We start from the raw sequence: 18,819 nt of genomic DNA on the forward strand, positions 1-18,819 counted from the left end.
GTTGCAGCCATAACAAGGCAAGGACTCAAGACTGAGACCCAAGAGGTCAGAAGGGTGAGACCCCTGTAGGGGAAGGTCTGTCCTGTGTAGGGCTCCCAGAGACTGTGGCTGGAGGCTAGAGGGTGAGTAGGCTTGTATGGAGGTTCAGATTGGTGCTGGGCAGGGCTGTGACCCCATAGGTGCTGGGTGCGGGGGATTGAGGCCCCCTTGGTGGTGGATCTGAAGAGTTACACCCCAGTTGGTGCTGGGGATGGAGGAGCTGAGACCTTCTTGGTGGTAGATGTGGGGGTAGGTAACACCCCCGTTGGTACTGGGCGGGTGCACTGAGGTTGGGGTTCAGATTGAGGCGGGGTCTATTGCATTGTTTGTGGAGAGGGCCAGAGGCTGTAAGGCAAGAAGGTGCAGTTGGTGGAAGAGAGGGGGCGGCGGCGGCGGGGGTAGGGTGGGCGGGGGGCAGGTTCCCTGACACTGAATTCATTATTGGGAGATTCCTCTTCACAATCCCTCGACACCTCCCACGGGAACCACGGGCCAGAAATGTCTGACAGCCTCCGGCGGGCGGGCTCCCGTGCCGCCAGTGCCCGGGTCTCTCTATGCCTGGGTCCCCGCCCGCCCACTGCCTCGAGTCCCTCCCTCCGTGGGTCCCGCAGCCTCTGCAAGCCTCTCTCAGGCTCTGCCTGGCGCCGCCGCCGTGTCGGGGCTCAGTGTCCAGCCCCTGGCGGCTGCTGTCCCCAGCCCCTGGCAGTCGCCCGGTGCCGAGGGGTGTCCGCAGAGGCCCCGCGTGAGCCGCACAGCCAGCACGTGGGGAGGGGGCGTCTCGGGAGGACGCGGCCTGATGTAGGGGCGGAGCCAAGGAGCCGGGCGCGCGACCGGCGCGGGCGGCCGGAGGTCAGCGGCCGCAGGAGCGGGACCCTGGCGTCCGGGAGGCGGTGCCAGGTGCCGCGCCCCCGCCCCGCGCCCGCCGCCGCCGGCCCCCGCCCCCGGGCCGCCCCCCGCCCTTGACGCGCTCCCCGCCCCCTCCGCGCCGGGAGCTGGAGCCGGAGGACGGCGAGGGGCGCGGGCGGAGGAGGAGGCAGCGGGGGAGGGAGGAGGATGCGGCCGGTGCAGCGGGGCCGCCGTTGCCGCCTCTGAGTCGCGCCGAGCGCACGGAGCGCAGCCGCGTCGCTGCGGCCCCGGTCGCGCCATGGGGAAGGAACAGGAGCTGGTGCAGGCGGTGAAGGCGGAGGACGTGGGGACCGCGCAGAGGCTGCTGCAGAGGCCGCGGCCCGGGAAGGCCAGTGAGTGCGGGGTCGCGGGGCGCGCGGGGGACGGGCGGGAGCTGCGGCGCGCCCGGGGGCTGTCTCCAGCGTTGAACCCCCTACCCCGCCCAGCGCAGGGCAGGGAGGGGGATGTTGTCGGGTCCCCGGGGGCGGGGCGGGGCCAGCAGCGCCCAGACCCTCGGTCCGCACCCCACCGTTGCCAGCCCTGAAGGAGGGGCAGCACTAAGCGCCCTGCCGTCACTCGAGCCCCCAGCGGGTAACTGGCGGCACCCACCTCCCTGACCGCAGGCGTTCGCATCCCTCTCTCCCTGCCTCCGTCCCCCTCCTTTCCTGGGCTGCGGACTGACAGCTGGAGGTCTCTGCTGGGCCTTTAAAGGGCGAGGCGGATTCCCCCTCTTCCCCGACACCACGGAGAGAGGGAGGGGCCCTTTGCAGTGAGGGGCGACTACTGAGCTGACAGTCTCTGTCAGACCCCGTCACCGCACCGTGTTTAATAACAGGCTTGGCAGGGGAGTGGGAGGCAGGACCATGCTGGGGGTGTGGCTGCCCAGGCATGGCCGGCTGGGGGCCATTTACGGATGGGGGAACAGAGGCCCAAGGTCGCCCAGAGCTGGCTGAGCTTGAGGCAGGTGCAGACCCTGCAGTAGAGACCCTGGTCCTCTCTGGCTTCCTTGCTGGGAATGGGGGCTGGGGGGCTGGGGGGCAGGAGGGGGTCTCCCAGGAGCCATCCTGAGCTTGCGCTCTGAGGGCCCGGGGGTATGGTTGGAAGCTTGGAGCCCTGATCCCAGCACTCATCCCAGCTCAGCCTGGAGCCTCCCCCGGGGACACAGGAGATGGATGGATGGGCGTGTGGACCAGCCGCGTGTGCGGCTGCGCACGTATGGCTGTGTCAGTGTGTCAGGGCACCTGTGAGGGTGCGAGCAGGGCTCTGATGGGTGGCAGATGGAGTCTGGGTGCCCCACCCAGCCCCAGAACTGTATGTAAGCCAGGGAGGCCTCCCTCCCCTCTCTCCAGGGAGATGCTGAGAGCTGAGACTGCTTCTGGGGCAGGTAGGGGGTAGGTGCTTGAGCCCCAAGAGGACCCCTCCCACTACAGCCCCTGCTTGGCTGCTCCAATCTGCTCTGTGCAATTAGAGAGGTGCACATCCGTGCCTCACAAGCTCACACACACAGGCTGGCCCTGCCTTCCAAACCCGAGGTGCAGGGACAGTCTGCCAGTTGGGGCTGGTTTCAGGGCCTCAGGGCTCAGAAAGGGAGGGCTTTCAGGCAGAGGCGGCCTCAACTGAGCCTCAAAAGCAGGAGCAGGAATTGAGAGGTGGAAGGCAAGGCAAAGGCTTCCACCTAGTGGCCAATCCGACCTTGGGCATAGACAGTCTCTGGGCTTCAGTCTCCTCATCTGTAGGATGGGGGCGTTTGTGGTCCCTGCCTTGTAGCATTGTCTAAGAGCAGTGAGTGCGGGCATGAAGCCCAGGCGCTTGGTAAGTGGTCAGGAAGTGCTCACTATGGCCATTTCCTTAGACTGCGCAGGGCGGGTGCGCGGAGGAAGTAGGGGCATCAGATTTGGGGGTTCCTCCTCACTTCTCCTCTGGCCACCTGGGAATGGTGTGGGGACTTTTACCTCTACCTGTGTCTCCACCCGGGTCTCTACATTCACCCCTGCATGGCCTGGTCTCTGGGCAGGAGAGACACCTGCCCTGGCCCCCGAATCTGGGCTCTCTGACTCACAGGGGCAGGCATAATAAATCAGACAGAGAAATCCCTCCATGAATTAGCTCGGTTGTCATGGCAACACTGGCCTGCTTTGGAGTAAGATATATTTTGATTCAGCAAAGTACAGCTGGAGTTTGGGCCATGGGGTGGGTGGTGTCCAGCAGTGCTCCCTAGGGAGCTCCCCCACTCCAGAGGTGTCTCCATGATTCTTGATGCACACTTTCCTCCCTACACTGACACCTTCCTGTCTCCTCAACCTCCCAGTGTCGCCCCAGGCTCTGTCAGCCCCACTCCTGCCTGAAGGGAGCCTCTCCTCACATGCACCAGCACCAGCACCCTAGCAGTTGTTGTCCTTGAAGGGAGACAAGACGGCTTGGAAGGGAAAATTCAGGGATAGGGGCTGATCTTCTGGGGTGTGGGGGGACACCCTGCCCTTCTTCCTGGCTCAGCCTCCCCTTTCCCCAAGTTCACTGGAGGCAGGCCATCGCTCCTGTGCTCTCTCACCTTGGCCCACTAAGATTTCCCTTCCAGCATCTGGCTCAGAGCTGCCTGCCCTGGGGGAGCTGAGAATGTGCCTTGCCCGGCTGGAGGCTACAAGGCTCAGCCAATCTGAGATGGGTCAGAACCACACACCCCTGTAGGGGACAGATATGGCTCTGTGAAAGTAGCCTGTGAGTGGCTTCCGTGGTTGGAGGAGCACCTGGGCAGAGGCGTGAAGGCAGGCCATGAGGATAGGGTGGGACAGGGTCTGGGGTTGGCTCCCCTAGGGCTTCTGCAGCTGGAGTTGGAGCTGACCTCAAAGGTAAGGATGGTCACAGGAAAGCAGTTAGAGAGCTGGGGGGCACAAGAGACCAGAGAGCCTAAGTCACGGGTTTACTCACTATTACTGATGGGAATCCATAGGACTTAGTGCCCTTGCGGAAAAGGGAAAAGGGCTCCTGGGGCCTTCAGTTTAGTTCCCACTTGCCCCCTTCTCCCCACCTACCCAGGGCCCTCCAGCCATGCTCTGCTTCTTTATTCAGAGCTCCTGTCTCCTTGAGATGCAGCCTCCCCAGCCCCAGGCAGGCTTCCATTCTGGGATCTTCCCAGGTGTCCAGTGTCCCCCATAGGAACTGGGGGTGCTCCAAGACCTCAAGCTCCCCTCCATCCAATTCCAGCTCTTTTCCTCTTTTCTTTTTTTTTTTTTTAAAGGCGGTACTGGGGATTGTACCCAAGACCTGGTGCATGCTAAGCACGCACTCTACCAATGAGCTGTTACCCTTCCCCCAGCTCTTTTTGCCTTGGAAGAGACCAACAGTGGGGAGGGATGGGATGACCTTAACATGATGCCCCTCTTCATGTGGGGAGTGGTCCCCTTCTGGATGGAGACTCCACCTCTTCACTGGTGTCTGTGTCAGTTCCTGGGCCTTGAACACCAACCCCTCTGAAATTTCAGCTCCAGTAGATGCAGGCAGGTGAGCCTGGCCACAGGCTCCACTCAGGACACATGGCTTGGCAGCTGCCTGGGCGCCCAGCTGTGGGAATGAGGAGAGGAATGTGGCCTGGGAAGTCTTGAGGGAGAAGCTGAGAACTGGCTACACTGGAACTAAGAAGAGTTAGGGGGGACAGCGACCATTAGAGTTGGGGCTGAGTGTTCCAGTGGGAGAACGTGCTGAGTGTGGCCCTGAGCAGGGTTGGGGGGATGCCATGGGACAGTGATGTCTGTGCTCCCTTCAGCCTAATGACAGGGGACTATGGCAGGCCCAGCTGCATCATTCACAGAGCCCAGTGCAAAATGAAAATGTGGGCTGCCTTGTCCAAAAAATCAGAATTTCAAGATAGCAACACCAGAGCATCCAACCATGCTTGGGACTCTCCAGAGTGGCTGCACAGGTCACATACTTGAAGCTGGCTGTGGCAGGTGGATGGAGTGCATGAGATGAGGGTATCAATTCAGTCACCAGTTCACTGAGCACCTCGTATGCGCCCAGTACCATTTTAGTCACCAGGTCACTTGTCTTCTTGGAGCTTGTAGTTTAGTGATGCAGATGAACAATAAACAAAATAAATGGTGGTAATGGGGGCTAAAGAGAAAAATACAACAGATACAGGGTGGAAAGGGGATAAGCGTTTTAGGTGGGAGTGGGGGAGGCTTTGCCAAGCAGGTCTTGAATAAAGAGCTGAAGGACGTGAAGCGGAAGTCCCGGGGATAACAGAGGGAAGAATAGCGCCCCCCCCCCAGCATGTTAAAGGCCCTGTGGCAGAGGAGGCTGGTGTGTTGGAGTGCCATCAAGGAGCCTCATGTGGCTGGAACAGGGGCAATGAGGAACTCAAAGTGAAAGGAGCTACCTCATGCAGTGCCATTGTCCAGCTTTGGCCTCCAACCTCAGTGAGACAGGGGCTCAACAGAAGAGTCTTCAGGAGAGAAGCAATTGGAACAGACTCATGTTCTAACGGGATCCCCCTGACCTCACAGGCATAGACTGGAGGGGGCAGGGTAGAAGTGGGGATGCCAGTGAGGAGGTGATGGCAATCATTCTTCGAGAGATGCTGGCCTGGCCCAGGGTGGTGGTGCTGGCACTGGCGAGAGATGGTAGGATTCTGAGTGTGCTTTGGAAGTGTCTTGAAGGTAGAGCCAAGAGGATTTGCTGATGGAGAAGATAGACTTAAGAAAGAACCTGGGGCTGATTCCAAGGTTTTGGCCTAGACCACCAAGGGGAAGGGTGGCATTGCTGCCAACTTAGGCGGACATCAGCACAGTGAAGTGTCTGAGCGGAGGGGGAGGGGCAGGGGAGTGGAGATGCTTCTCTTTCTGGAGCCTCCGTTCTGTGCCAGAGAAGCCCTGCACTGGAGAGGGTGGGGGTGGGACTCCTATAGAGCTAACATTAGTGATTGTCACGAACTGAGCCGACTGTGTGCCAGACCCTTCCTGTGTTGTCTGGAAATGCCCTTAGGCCTGTGAGGCCAGCCTTGTTAGAACCTTTGAGCTCAGGGCCAAGGCCACAGGGCCACTAAGGGGCGGAGGGAATATTTGAATTCAGGCCTGTCTGACTTTGTGGGCTTCGTGGGCCACTGAGGGACCCAGACCCTGCATCCAGCAGCTGAGAACCAAGGCAGGAGGGCCCGGGGCTGCTGTGGGTCACGAAGCAGGCCCTGCAGCAGCCCACCCTGTGACTTGACTCCCTCAGCCCCCCACCCCCACCCTCGTCCTGGGCCGGGACAAAGGGGCTTCTGTCCCGCCAGCCCCTCCCTCCCAGAGTGACTGACCCACAAATGGGTTATATAACCATGGCCCAGTCAGGCAGGGGATTGGCCCTAGTCCGGCTGGACCTGAGCCCATGGGAAGGGCATCAGTGGGCTCCCTTCCTCTGGTAGGCAGCTGGTGGAGACTGGGGCCCCAAAGGGAGGGTTTGAGCCCCTGGGGCTTCAGGTGGACTGATCCTGAGCCTCCCCCTGTAGACAAGGTGGCCATTCTCATGTGGTCACTCAGAGGCACCGACCCACTTGCCTGCCTTTTTCCCACACTGCCGAATACGGGCTCAACTACACTGGCCAGGCCCAAGGCTGGGAGTGGGGGGAGGCTGCACCCTGGAAATTGAGATCTTTCCCAGAGATACCCCCATTTCCGGGTGTTCCAGCCTTCCTGGGCCACCCCCGGCCCCATCTGGGCCCTTCTGAGAGACAGATTGGGCTGGCTTTCTCCCTCCCACCATTGGCAGGTGCTCAGCCAGCGTCCCAATGGAGGGGGTTCATGTGCACATGTGTGTGCCTGTGGGGGTGCACAGCCCTGGCTTCTGTCCCCAGGCAAGGACAGGCCCTGTGAACCTTCCAACATCTTAGCTCAGTGGGAAGCCAAGATCTGAAAGCTGGTACCTGGACCTGAGTGCAGGGAATAGAGTTGAATGAATGAATGAATGTTTCTAGACTAATGACCCAGGGAGCTTTGGCCCTGAGCCTACCAGGGAGCCAGCCAGTCACTATCTGTCTGTTCTGAGGCTTCCCAGAGAGGGCAGGTAGGTAGGCCTCAGTAGAGGGGCAGAGCCTCCCTCACTGTGTCTCCTTTCCACCCCCAGAGCTCCTGGGCTCCACCAAGAAGATCAATGTCAATTTCCAAGACCCAGATGGGTGAGTTCTCAGCCAGGAAGATGCCAGTCTGGAATGGGGGTTAGGGACTTCTGGGGACATCTAGGGTGCCCTGGTCCTTGCCCATACGTATCTGTCACCTACCCCAGCTTCTCTGCCTTGCACCACGCGGCCCTGAATGGCAACACGGAATTAATCACCCTGCTGCTGGAGGCCCAGGCTGCTGTGGACATCAAGGACAACAAAGGCAAGGCCTGTTAGGGACCTCAGAGCTGGGGCAGGGGGTCAAGGTCAGGAGTGGGGTCCCTGGAGGATCAGCCCAGGGTCGTGGTCTGGGTAGAGGCAGGTTCTCGTGGGAGCGGCATCCTGGAGGTCAGGGTTGGGGTCAGGGTCAGGAGCTAGCTCCCAGCGGCTCCCACCTGCCCCCAGGCATGCGGCCGCTGCACTATGCAGCCTGGCAGGGCCGGAAGGAGCCCATGAAGCTGGTGCTGAAGGCAGGCTCAGCGGTGAACATCCCATCTGATGAGGGCCACATCCCCCTGCACTTGGCAGCCCAGCATGGTCACTATGACGTGGTAAGGACCACCCTGGGGGCTGACAGGGCACCTGGGGCAGCATGAGCCCCACAGAAACCCTCAGGCCTGATGGTCCCTGCAGTCTGAGATGCTGCTCCAGCACCAATCCAACCCGTGCATGGTGGACAACTCGGGGAAGACACCCCTGGACCTTGCCTGTGAGTTTGGCCGTGTTGGGGTAAGTCTCCCAGAGAGCTGAATGGGACTGCACCTGCTCCACCTTCTTCTGAGGTGGGAATCGTGGGACACACCTGCAACCCCCAACCCCATTTCTGGGCCCCCCTACTCTGACTCCTCCTTCAAGGTGGTCCAGCTGCTTCTGAGCAGCAACATGTGTGCGGCCTTGCTGGAGCCCCGGCCTGGGGACACCACCGACCCCAATGGCACCAGCCCCCTGCACCTGGCAGCCAAGAATGGCCACATCGACATCATCAGGTATGGCCGTGTTGGGGCGGGGTAAGGAGCACTCAGCCTCCAGGTTCCTGCTCTTGGCTGGGCCATGAGACAGGAGGAGCCAGGGAGCCATGGGGATGTGGTCAGGCCTCCGGGTGCGAAGGATGCCTCCAGCCACCCACATGAAGAATGTACCAGAAGGGGCTGCGAGGTTGGCCTCTACAGCCCCACGGCCTATGCTGCTTGCTGGGTCATCTTGTGGCAGCCCTGAACTTCTCTGAGCCTCAGTTTCCCCATCCTTAAAGTGGGCATCACAGCAGCACTCCTATTATAATGAGAAGAGATAACAGCGTGAAGGGTTCGTCCAGGGAGGGGCACTTCTACAAGTGCTCCATCACTGTCTTGTCAGGGAGGTGGGGCAGGGTTGGTTTATTCTCAGGCCCCCAGGACTTGGAGCCCGGCTTGGGGGTGCTGGGGTGGAGGGCTCCTGTGTAAGACCCTGCTGGCTACTCCTACCTCCTCACCAGACTCCTCCTCCAAGCCGGCATTGACATCAACCGCCAGACCAAGTCTGGCACAGCCCTGCACGAGGCCGCACTCTGCGGGAAAACAGAAGTGGTTCGGCTGCTGTTGGATGTGAGTCAGTGGGCTGGGGGATCTGGGGTCACATGTGGGTGTCGGGGGGGCGCTTCTGATGGGCCTCGCCCTCTGGCATACAGAGCGGGATCAATGCCCATGTGAGAAATACCTACAGCCAGACGGCCCTGGACATCGTGCACCAGTTCACCACCTCCCAGGCCAGCAAGGAGATCAAGCAGCTGCTGCGAGGTGGGCCCGGGCAGGGCAGGTGGGCAGGGGCAGAGCCTGGGCCGGGCCGGCTCACAGGACTGGGGGGTCTGCTGCCTCCTGTGTCCCCAGAGGCTTCGGCGGCCCTGCAGGTCCGGGCGACCAAGGATTATTGCAACAACTATGACCTGACCAGCCTCAATGTGAAAGCAGGGGACATTATCACAGTAAGGATGGCCAGGGGCTGCTGGAGCCAGGAGGGGCGGGATGCTTACCCCACAACACCCAGCAGAACTTGGGGGGCATGGGAGTCTGAGCAGGAGGCCCAAGCCATCCAGCTGCTTGACCTGGAGGGGCGTCTCCCTGAGCATACTTCCCCCACCTCATCTGGCCAGGTCCTTGAGCAGCATCCAGATGGCCGGTGGAAGGGCTGTATCCATGACAACAGGACAGGCAACGACCGTGTGGGCTACTTCCCGTCCTCCTTGGGCGAGGCCATTGTCAAGCGAGCAGGCAAGTCCCCCTCCAGGCCTGAGCTCGGGCCAGAAGGAAGCACATGCACGGATGTGTCAGCTGAAAGGGCAAGGACCAAGCTCTAGCCACTGCTAGGTGTAGGATCTGGAGTGGGGTCGAGCAGTGTGTCTTGCCAGCTGTCCCCTCATCTGTGTCCCCACACCCACTTCTTTTATTCAGCTGACCTTGCAGGCTAGCCACTCAGAATAGACGGTGACCCAGATGGACGTCATTCCTGCTCTCCAGGAGCTTGCCCTTGGGGAGGGAGGGAAGCAGAAGACAGTGGAATAAACACAGAAGGTACCAGCCACTGACAGAGAATGTGGATGGAGACCGCTGTAGACAGGGCGGTCAGAGAAGGCCCTGAGAAACAGGAGGGGCTGGCCGCGGGCAGCAAACAGCAGTGGGAACCACGTGTGTGAAGGCTGGGAGGCAAGAAAGAGTGTGATTAGTGAGTCCAAAGGAGGCTGGTGTGGCTGACTTGGTGAGAAGAGGGGCACAGGACAAGGCCATAGGGCCATGGGGAGATCGGTTTACCCCATACCAAGGACATGGAGATTGACAGGTGGGGTGAGAGGGCAGAGGAGGGCCAGTTATGAGGTGAAGCCAGCCCGCCCACAGACCTCTAGGTCCCTGGTTTGAGGACCCTGGTCCCAGGCTCCTGGGGGCCTCTTCCCTCTCCCTGCTACCCTGTCACAGAGGGATTTGCACCCTCCTGCAATTCCCCCACCTACAGGACCACAGAGCCACTGGCAGGATAGCCTGGCCTGTGCCCCTCTCTGCCATGCTCTCAAAAATTCCGGGTTGGGAGGGGTCTTCTGAGGGTCTCTCAGCTCCTTGGAGACGGCCAGGGCAGGAGGAGGCTGTGGTGCCGACTCCCTAAGGCGTGTGTGTTCGGCCTCTGCTCTGCGCAGGCTCAGGGGCCAGGCCACGGAATGCCCCAGGCCAGAGCTGGTCCAGGACTCAGGAAGGCTGTGCTTGGTTCACAGGTTCCCGTGCAGGTGCCGAACCAAGCCCACCCCAGGGAGGCAGCTCATCAGGCACCCCTGCACCCCCTGAGGAGATCTGGGTGCTGAGAAAGCCCTTTGCAGGTAGGTGGCAGGCAGCCACACTTCTGTAAGGCAGCACCGAACTAGGCCGGGCCAGCACCGGCAGACGATGCTCCCTCCTGCTGGCAGGTGGGGACCGCAGTGGCAGCTTGAGCAGTGTGGCTGGTGGCCGGAGCAGTGGGGGCCACACCCTACACGCAGGCTCTGAAGGGGTCAAGGTAGGTGGGGTAGTGGCAGGACTGGGGTGGCCTCTGGCTGGAGCAGCCCTGGCCAGCTGGCCTGTCTGGGTTGCAGCTCCTGGCAACAGTGCTCTCCCAGAAGCCTGTCTCCGACTCCAGCCCCGGGGACAGCCCTGTCAAGCCTCCGGAGGGCTCCGCAGGTAAGAGCAAGGACGTGGTACTGCTGGCCTGGCAGGGAGGTAGCCCCCAGGCAGCCCTTGCCCCACCACACCCTCTTGTCCCCAGGTGCCACCCGGTCCCAGCCTCCAGTGGCCCATGCTGGGCAGGTCTTTGGGGAACAGCCACCCAAGAAGCCAGAGGCAGCATCAGAGGGCAAGGTACAGGGGCTGGGCCGGCCGCAGGGAGGGGCGCCTGGGGCAGCCTGCCTGGCTTGGCCACAGTTCAGCCAGGGCCCTTGACAGGCCAGGCCAGGCCCGTCCTTCTGTCCATCTGTCTGTGTGTATAGGTGTTGTCTGTTGTATGGGCTATGCATGTAAGCTTGTGTGTCTAGGAGGTGTGACACAGGTGTGCAGTGAACTGGGGGGTGTGCTTGTGTGGCTGGTTTGATTGCAAGCCGGGCACGTGTATGCATATGTGTGCGTGTGGATGGGCAGGGGTGTGAGACTAGACAGTGGGTGTGCATGGGTGAGATAGGTCCGGTGTGCTGCACCTGTGTGCTAGGGGAGGCGAGCTGCTGGCTGAGTCCTCTGCAGAACTCTGGGCAGAGCCCACCTACTAGGGTGGGGAGGGGCAGCACTAGGTGCCCCTACCTGAGGCCCCATTCCTAGTGCCCCTCCCATGGGACCACACTCCAGGGTGTCCCTGGGACAGGAATGGGGGGGACTGTCAGGGAAGCCTATGATGTGGACAGCAGCTGGACCCTCCCGGTGGAGATCATAGAAGGAGGCTGAAGTGCTGGACGATGCTCAAGACGGCAGCATCCAAGACCACAGCGTGAGGAGGAGCAGCGGTGCCAGGCTGACCGGGCCCTGGCTGCAGATGGCCCAGTGGACAGCAGATTGAACTGCACGGTCTTCGGCTGAGCAGAGAACGAGGCACTGCAGTGGCTGGGATGCATGCCTGGCAGGTGAGCGGGCGGGCGAGCCTGCAGCGGGTGCCTTGTGTCTTCCAGAGCACCGAGGCTGTCAGCCAGTGGCTTGCCACGTTCCAGCTACAGCTCTACGCCCCCAACTTCATCAGTGCTGGCTACGACCTGCCCACCATCAGCCGCATGACCCCTGAGGTGAGCTACCTGAAGCCTGGCCACCCAGAGATGGGCCTCCAGCCTCCAACTAACAGGCCTCTCCTCTACTTAGGACCTCACGGCCATTGGGGTCACCAAGCCGGGCCACCGGAAGAAGATTACTGCAGAGATCAGTGGCCTAAGCATCCCTGACTGGCTGCCTGAGCACAAACCCGTAAGGCCCCCTGCACCCCGGTGGCCAGGCCAGGATGGGCAGACAGACAGACTGCCTCCCTGGCTACAGCCCTCCCCTGCCCTCTGGGGAATCCAGGGAGAGGAGAGCAGAGGATGGCCCCTGTCCCTCCGTCAGGGGCACTGGGGCAGGGGCAAGAGGGGACAGCCTCTGAGGGCCGTCAGGGCAAAAGGAGCTGGAAGCCTGGAGAGTCCCCATCTCTACTACGTGCTCAACACTCAGGCTGCCACACGAGGACACCGGCGCCACCGGGCACTCCTGTACTGCTGCCCATTGCACACTCACCCAGACACTGCAGAGGGGCTGTGTTGACAGGGCATGCTCGCACACACCCAGGCACACACATGGGGGAGATGTGTGCGTGTGTGCTTCGTGTACACAGGCAACACACGTGCACTAAGTACACTCTGGGCGCCAATCAATGACTGCACATGCTGGCTGCCCTGATGGCTGACAGCCACATAGGCAGTGGGCCGTGCTGTCACAGACAGGCACCCCTGTGGTGGGACAGGTTCTGGACTGGGAGAAGGTGGGCCCAGGGCCTGTCGCATCCTTGCTGCCTCTCTGGGCCTCATGCTGTGCTTCAGGCTCCCACACATCCATGAGGGAGATGCTGTGGGTTGGTGACAAGCAGGTTCATGTTTGTCCACCCTGCTTCACCCCACTCAGTCAGCGGCTCAGGGCCCCTCCCAGCCAGCACATCTGGGTCCCATGGGCCTCACTGTGCTTGCACCCAGGGGGTGATCAAGTGTGCTGCGTGATGGTGTGTGAGTGACATTGAGCTGGGAGTGTGTGGACAGGTGGATGCCATTCAGGGAGCCACCAGTTGGTTCTGGGTAAAGACCAACACAGACGCTTGCACATGCGTGTGACATGGTATATGAGGTGTGCCTGCGCTGGTGGGGAACTGGTGAGCGTGACTCAGCAGGGTGTCAGTGCCCGTGTGTGGCTGAGATGCAAGGCGTGTGTATACCCGTATCTGGTTGGTGCTGTGTGTCTGCGTCCACGATGTGTGGGGTGTGTCCTCTTGAGTGCTGTCCCTGTGGCTGCCTGGGCAAGTGAGGAAGCACGTTCTTTGCTCTCCCCCAAAGGGTGTCCTGAGGAAAGGGTCACCCCTGTGTGTGTTTGCATGTGTTGGCACGCGTGTGTGAGCTGGCCTTGGGCTCCTGTCAAGGCGGCCCTGTCTCCAAAGCTGACACCTCTGGCCTGTCTGTTTGTCCTTCTGTCTGTCTGTGCGGGGCTGGCCCGGTGCCCCTTCCTCTGACAGCTCCAAGTGGTGGGCAGGGTGTGGGCAGCCAGCTCGGGCTGCCCTCTGTGTCCCCTGCTCCGTAGGCTAACCTGGCTGTGTGGCTGTCCATGATCGGCCTGGCCCAGTACTACAAGGTGCTGGTGGACAACGGCTATGAGAATATTGACTTCATCACCGACATCACCTGGGAGGATCTGCAGGAGATCGGCATCACCAAGTTGGGTGAGGCCTCACCCGGCCCCTGCTGCCTCCTGGTCCTTGCCACCCTCCCTGGCCTTACCTTCCCTGTGCCCTACTCAGGACACCAGAAGAAGCTAATGCTGGCAGTGAGGAAACTGGCGGAGCTACAGAAGGCAGAGTATGCCAAGTATGAGGGGGGACCCCTGCGCCGGAAGGTACCACAGTCGCTTGAAGTGATGGCCATAGAGTCGCCACCCCCACCTGAGCCTGCCCCAGCTGACTGCCAGTCTCCTAAGATGACCACCTTCCAGGACAGTGAGCTCAGCGGTGAGCTGCAGGCTGCCATGACTGGCCCGGCCGAAGGGGCTGCTGCCGCTGCCACTGCCGCTGCCACTGCCGCTGCCACTGCCGAGAAGCCCTCCAACCACCTGCCGCCCACCCCAAGGGCCTCTATGCGGCCAGAGCCCAGCCTGGGTGGGCGGGCTCGGCACATGAGCAGTTCTCAGGAGCTGCTGGGCGATGGACCCCCTGGGCCTGGCAGCCCCATGTCACGAAGCCAGGAGTACCTGCTGGATGAGGGGCCAGCCCCAGGGACCCCCCCTAAGGAGGCGCGGCCCAGCCGCCACGGCCACAGCATCAAGCGGGCCAGCGTGCCCCCAGTGCCTGGCAAGCCACGGCAGGTCCTTCCACCAGGTGCCAGCCACTTCACGCCCCCGCAGACACCCACAAAAGCCCGGCCAAGCTCCCCCCAGGCTGTGGGGGGGCCTCATGGCCCAGCCCCAGCCACAGCCAAGGTGAAGCCCACCCCCCAGCTGCTGCCACCAGCAGAGCGACCCATGTCACCTCGCTCGCTGCCTCAGTCACCCACACACCGTGGCTTTGCCTATGTGCTGCCCCAACCCGTGGAGAGCGAGGCAGCGCCGGCTGCTCCGGGGCCTGCACCTGCGGCTGTTCCCACGACTGTGCCCATGCTGTGCCTGCCCCCCGAGGCTGATGTGGAGCCAGAGCGGCCCAAGAAGCGTGCCCACAGCCTGAATCGCTACGCAGCGTCTGACAGTGAGCCGGAGCGGGACGAGCTGCTGGTGCCGGCGGCTGCAGGGCCCTATGCCACGGTCCAGCGGCGTGTGGGACGCAGCCACTCGGTGCGGGCTCCTGCTGGTGCCGACAAGAACGTTAACCGCAGCCAGTCATTCGCTGTGCGACCGAGAAAGAAGGGGCCCCCACCGCCCCCGCCCAAGCGCTCCAGCTCAGCCATGGCCAGTGCCAACCTGGCCGATGAGTCGGTGCCAGATGTGGAGACCGAGGGGGCTGGGACTGAGGACGGCCGGCTGGGGGTCCGAGCACAGCGCCGCCGGGCTAGTGATCTGGCTGGCAGTGTGGACACAGGAAGTGCTGGCAGCGTGAAGAGCATTGCAGCCATGCTCGAGCTGTCGTCCATTGGGGGTGGGGGCCGGGCAGCCCGCAGGCCCCCCGAGGGCCACCCCACACCTCGCCCTGCCAGCCCGGAGCCAGGGCGGGTGGCCACAGTGTTGGCCTCGGTGAAACACAAGGAGGCCATTGGGCCTGATGGTGAGGTGGTGAACCGGCGCCGCACGCTGAGTGGGCCCGTCACAGGACTTCTGGCCACTGCTCGCCGTAGTCCAGGAGAGCAGGGGCCCCCTGCAGATCACGGCCAGTTTGTGGAAGATGGCACTGCCCGGCAGAGGCCTCGAGGTCCAGCCAAGGGCGAGGCGAGTGCAGAGGGACCGCCCCTGGCCAGGGTGGAGGCCAGTGCCACACTCAAGAGGCGCATCCGAGCCAAGCAGAGCCAGCAGGAGAACGTGAAGTTCATCCTAACTGAGTCCGACACTGTCAAGCGCCGGCCCAAAGCCAAGGAGCGGGAGGCAGGTCCTGAGCTACCCCCACCGCTGTCTGTGTACCAGAATGGAATGGGCACTGTGCGCCGCCGACCGGCCTCTGAGCAGGCTGGGCCCCCAGAGCTGCCCCCTCCACCTCCGCCCGCTGAGCCCCCGCCCTCTGACCTGATGCACCTGCCCCCGCTGCCCCCGCCCGACAGCGACACCCGGAAGCTGACCAAGCCGCCTGTCTCTCCCAAGCCCGTTCTGGCTCAGCCTGTGCCCAAGATCCAGGGCTCACCCACACCTGCCTCCAAGAAGGTGCCGCTGCCAGGTCCGGGCAGCCCAGGTAGGTGCAGGGAGCCTGCTAGGGAACCCTCACCCCGCTGCCAGCTCCCCACTCCATGGTCTGAGGGGTTTTCCATTTCTTGGATTTGATAAAGACCAGGTGAAGTGGGGTAGGAAAGTGTTCTCTCTCATCCATCCATCCACCCACTGGACCGCTCCACCAGCCCAGAGCTGGGACAAGGGTAGATGAATCCACACATTGCTCAGTGAGCCATGAATAGCAGCACCTGTGGAAGAAAGAGGTTGGAAGGGTCAGGGAGGATTCTGACCTGGCTGGAGAGTAACCCCAGCACAGGAGGGAGGGGAGTGGCTTTCAGGCATAAGGATCAGAGGTGCAAAGGCCCTGTAGCATTCAAGCAACTGAAGGGTCAGTGGCTGCAGTAGGCCACACCTGGAGAGGGATGGAGGTGGGGGTGGGCTGGCCCGGGTTTGGAGGCAGTCACCTAAGCAGGTGTGCACTGGGAAGCCCGACCCCTGGCAGCCTCAGGGAGGCCCAGGGCTTGAGGGTTGCGGAGGGATGAGGCCTTAGCAGTGCAGAGGGTGTTACCTTAGCGCTGCGGCAGGGCCTCTGCTGGGGTGGGCAGCGCGCGCTCCTCGTTACCTCCCACCCGGTGCGAGTCTCCTCCTCCCCGCAGAGGTGAAGCGTGCTCATGGCACGCCGCCGCCTGTGTCTCCCAAGCCGCCGCCGCCGCCCACTGCGCCCAAGCCGGCCAAGGCCGCGGCGGGGCTGCAGTCGGGCAGCACCAGTCCGTCGCCGGCGCCCTCGCCGGCACGCCAGCCGCCCGCCGCCCTCGCCAAGCCGGCCAGCACGCCGCCCTCACTGAGCGCCAGCCCCGCCAGGCCCCCGTCCCCAGGTGCACCCGCGCTGCACGTGCCCGCCAAGCCGCCGCGCGCCGCTGCCGCCTCCGCCGCCACCGGGCCTCCAGCTGCGCCCGACGGTGCCTCGCCTGGGGACAGCGTCCGGCAGAAGCTGGAGGAAACGAGCGCGTGCCTGGCAGCGGCGCTGCAGGCCGTAGAAGAGAAGATCCGACAGGAGGACGCGCAGGGCTCACGGTAGGTGCGGGACGGGGTCCTGCGTGGGCGTAGGTAGGGCCTACATGAGAATGCTGCCTGAGAGCGCTTCAAGGGTGCCCTGCGAGGGCGGAGCCGAGTCGCACTGAAGGGGCATGGTCTGGAGCAGGCCCCGCCCATACATCGCGGGTCGGGGCCCTGGTTGGGCGGGGTCTGCGAGCTGCCCCAGTCCTCGCACCAGGCTGCAGTGCGTGGGCTGGATTCGGGGGCGGGGTGGATGGTGTGGGGGCGTGAACTACTCTGGCCCCGCCCCGAAGCGAGGGCGTGGCCTCAACGAGAGGAAGAACGGGACTTGGGGCGGGACATTCTGCATCGACCCCGTCTACTCACGCCGCGCCCGCCCCCAGCCCCTCGGCAGCAGAGAAGAGCACCGGCAGCATCCTGGATGACATTGGTAGCATGTTTGACGACCTGGCCGACCAGCTGGACGCCATGCTGGAGTGACGCGGCCGCCCACGTCGGGCCCGCCCGCGCCGCATGGGCTCTGGCCCGCACACTGACCTTTACCTCAGGATGGGCACCTCGTGGCGTGGCGCGAGCGAGCAGGGCGACGGGCCAAGGGGAGCCGGGCGCAGGGGATAGCCCTCCAAGTGGCTGCAGGCACGAGGCGGGGGTAGGCCGTGCTGCCCAGCCCCTGCACAAGCACAACTCTTGCCCCCTGAGCCTAGCCGGGAGGACTGCCTGGCTGGGGGACCCAAGGGCTCTGGGCAGATGCTGTTGCCCCGTGGGTGCCCGTCCCTATCTGCTGCTCCCTGTGCAATAACTGCTGGGCCATCTGCCCACCCACCACCAAGCTCTGCCAGCTGTGGGTGGAGGAGGGGCAGCCCCTGAAACCCCTGCCAGGTGAGGCAGCGGGAGTGGGGCAGCCGCTGTAGTCCCCTCCCCAATCTGTGGCAGAGCACAGGCCTAAGCCCAGCACAGAACTGCCCATTGGGGGTCCTCTGCCAGCCGCTCTGGCGCAGCACAAGGGGCTGGGGTTGGGGCCCCTGCTCCACTGCACCCCCCAGAATATAAGCTATCGAAGAGTATTAATTTATTGGGAATGAGCTGAGGCAGATTTCCCCAGAGAAACAAAAAGTTATAACTTTAACAAATATATATTTAAAGAAAGAAAAAATATTATTGATTCTATAGAAAACCATTTACCAACTGCAAGGATACTGGAATCTAGCTCAAGACAAAAGCTGTTAGAGGCCCAGGCCATCTGTCTGTGTGTCCTTCCCTCCCTCCATCCAGGAGTGGCCAGACCCCTGGCCCAGTAGCACAAACAGGAGGCTGGGGTCTGGGGAGGGTTCCATGTTCCACCAGGGCCTCCCCTCTGCTCTCTCTCCTAACTTCTCTGCATCTGAAGAACTTGAAGGATGTGCCTTGCTCGCTGCTGGGCTGTGTCCTCCACGCGGTGGAGACAATGGAGAGGGCTCCTCCTCTCTTGGGGGTGCTGGCATGAGGGTGCCCCTGGGCTTCAGGGGAGCTGTGTACACAGTGTGGTGAATGTGGGTGTGTCAGCTGGGTGACAACAGTGGGTGCGAGGCGTGCATGCCAGGCTGTGTGTGGCTCATGTGAGGGTGTACCCGACTCTCCCTCCCTGGGGTCCCCAAGCTGGCTCCTTGCAGCCAGCCCACCCCCATTTGAGTTCCCACGGACGCTCTGCTCGTGGTCCAAGGCCGTGTTGTGTGGTCGTTCTCGCCTTCTCTTCCTCCCTCTACCCCCTCCAAAAAATACTGACTGGCCTCCTCTATCGTCTTTGCTGATTCACGTGTGTTGGGCACAACTTTGACATTTCTTTAAAAAAAAAAAAAAGAATTAAAAAACGCCGAAAACCAGCGATTGTGATTCGGGCAGGTGGAAGGGCTCTGCCGAGGTGGTGTCTGGGCATGTGGGGCCCCTTCCAGCAGTCACATCCTGACACTTCCCCAGGTGGAGTGCCTGGCCATCTCCCTGGCCTCTCCTCAGTGGGTGGCCCAGGCCAGGGCCAGCAGGTGGGGAGGGGGGTCCGGGCAGGGAACTACTGTCAGCTGTCAATAAACAGCAGAAAATGGATCACTGCTGCCTGGATCACTTTTGAGGCGGGGGTGTTGGGGGCAAGTTGAGGGCTAGCCTGTTCCTGGCAAGGAGAATTCACCAAAAAGCCTGCTC

General features: G+C 62.3%; 1 protein-coding gene across 4 annotated transcripts; it reads left to right on the forward strand.

The window, feature by feature from the left end:
* Positions 1–882: 882 nt before the first annotated feature.
* On the forward strand, positions 883–18,723 carry CASKIN1 (CASK interacting protein 1). 4 transcript variants are annotated; one of them, XM_074346516.1, is made up of 20 exons: positions 883–1,277; positions 7,021–7,072; positions 7,180–7,277; positions 7,460–7,605; positions 7,688–7,783; positions 7,910–8,040; positions 8,526–8,634; positions 8,718–8,826; positions 8,917–9,011; positions 9,180–9,297; positions 10,287–10,388; positions 10,476–10,564; positions 10,641–10,725; positions 10,811–10,902; positions 11,697–11,807; positions 11,881–11,982; positions 13,333–13,471; positions 13,550–15,613; positions 16,248–16,665; positions 17,031–18,723. In XM_074346516.1, exons 1-20 carry the CDS (start codon positions 1,184–1,186, stop codon positions 17,125–17,127), a joined length of 4,347 nt encoding a protein of 1,448 aa, XP_074202617.1. In that variant the 5' UTR covers positions 883–1,183; the 3' UTR covers positions 17,128–18,723. The 4 variants fall into 4 exon arrangements, with proteins under 4 accessions (XP_074202617.1, XP_074202618.1, XP_074202620.1 ...); XM_074346518.1 differs by having other exon boundaries at positions 945–1,277; positions 8,718–9,011; XM_074346519.1 differs by lacking the exons at positions 11,697–11,807; positions 11,881–11,982 and having other exon boundaries at positions 885–1,277.
* The last annotated feature ends 96 nt before the right edge of the window (positions 18,724–18,819 follow it).

This window comes from Camelus bactrianus, chromosome 18 (assembly GCF_048773025.1).
Source record: "Camelus bactrianus isolate YW-2024 breed Bactrian camel chromosome 18, ASM4877302v1, whole genome shotgun sequence".
Lineage (NCBI taxonomy): Eukaryota > Metazoa > Chordata > Mammalia > Artiodactyla > Camelidae > Camelus > Camelus bactrianus.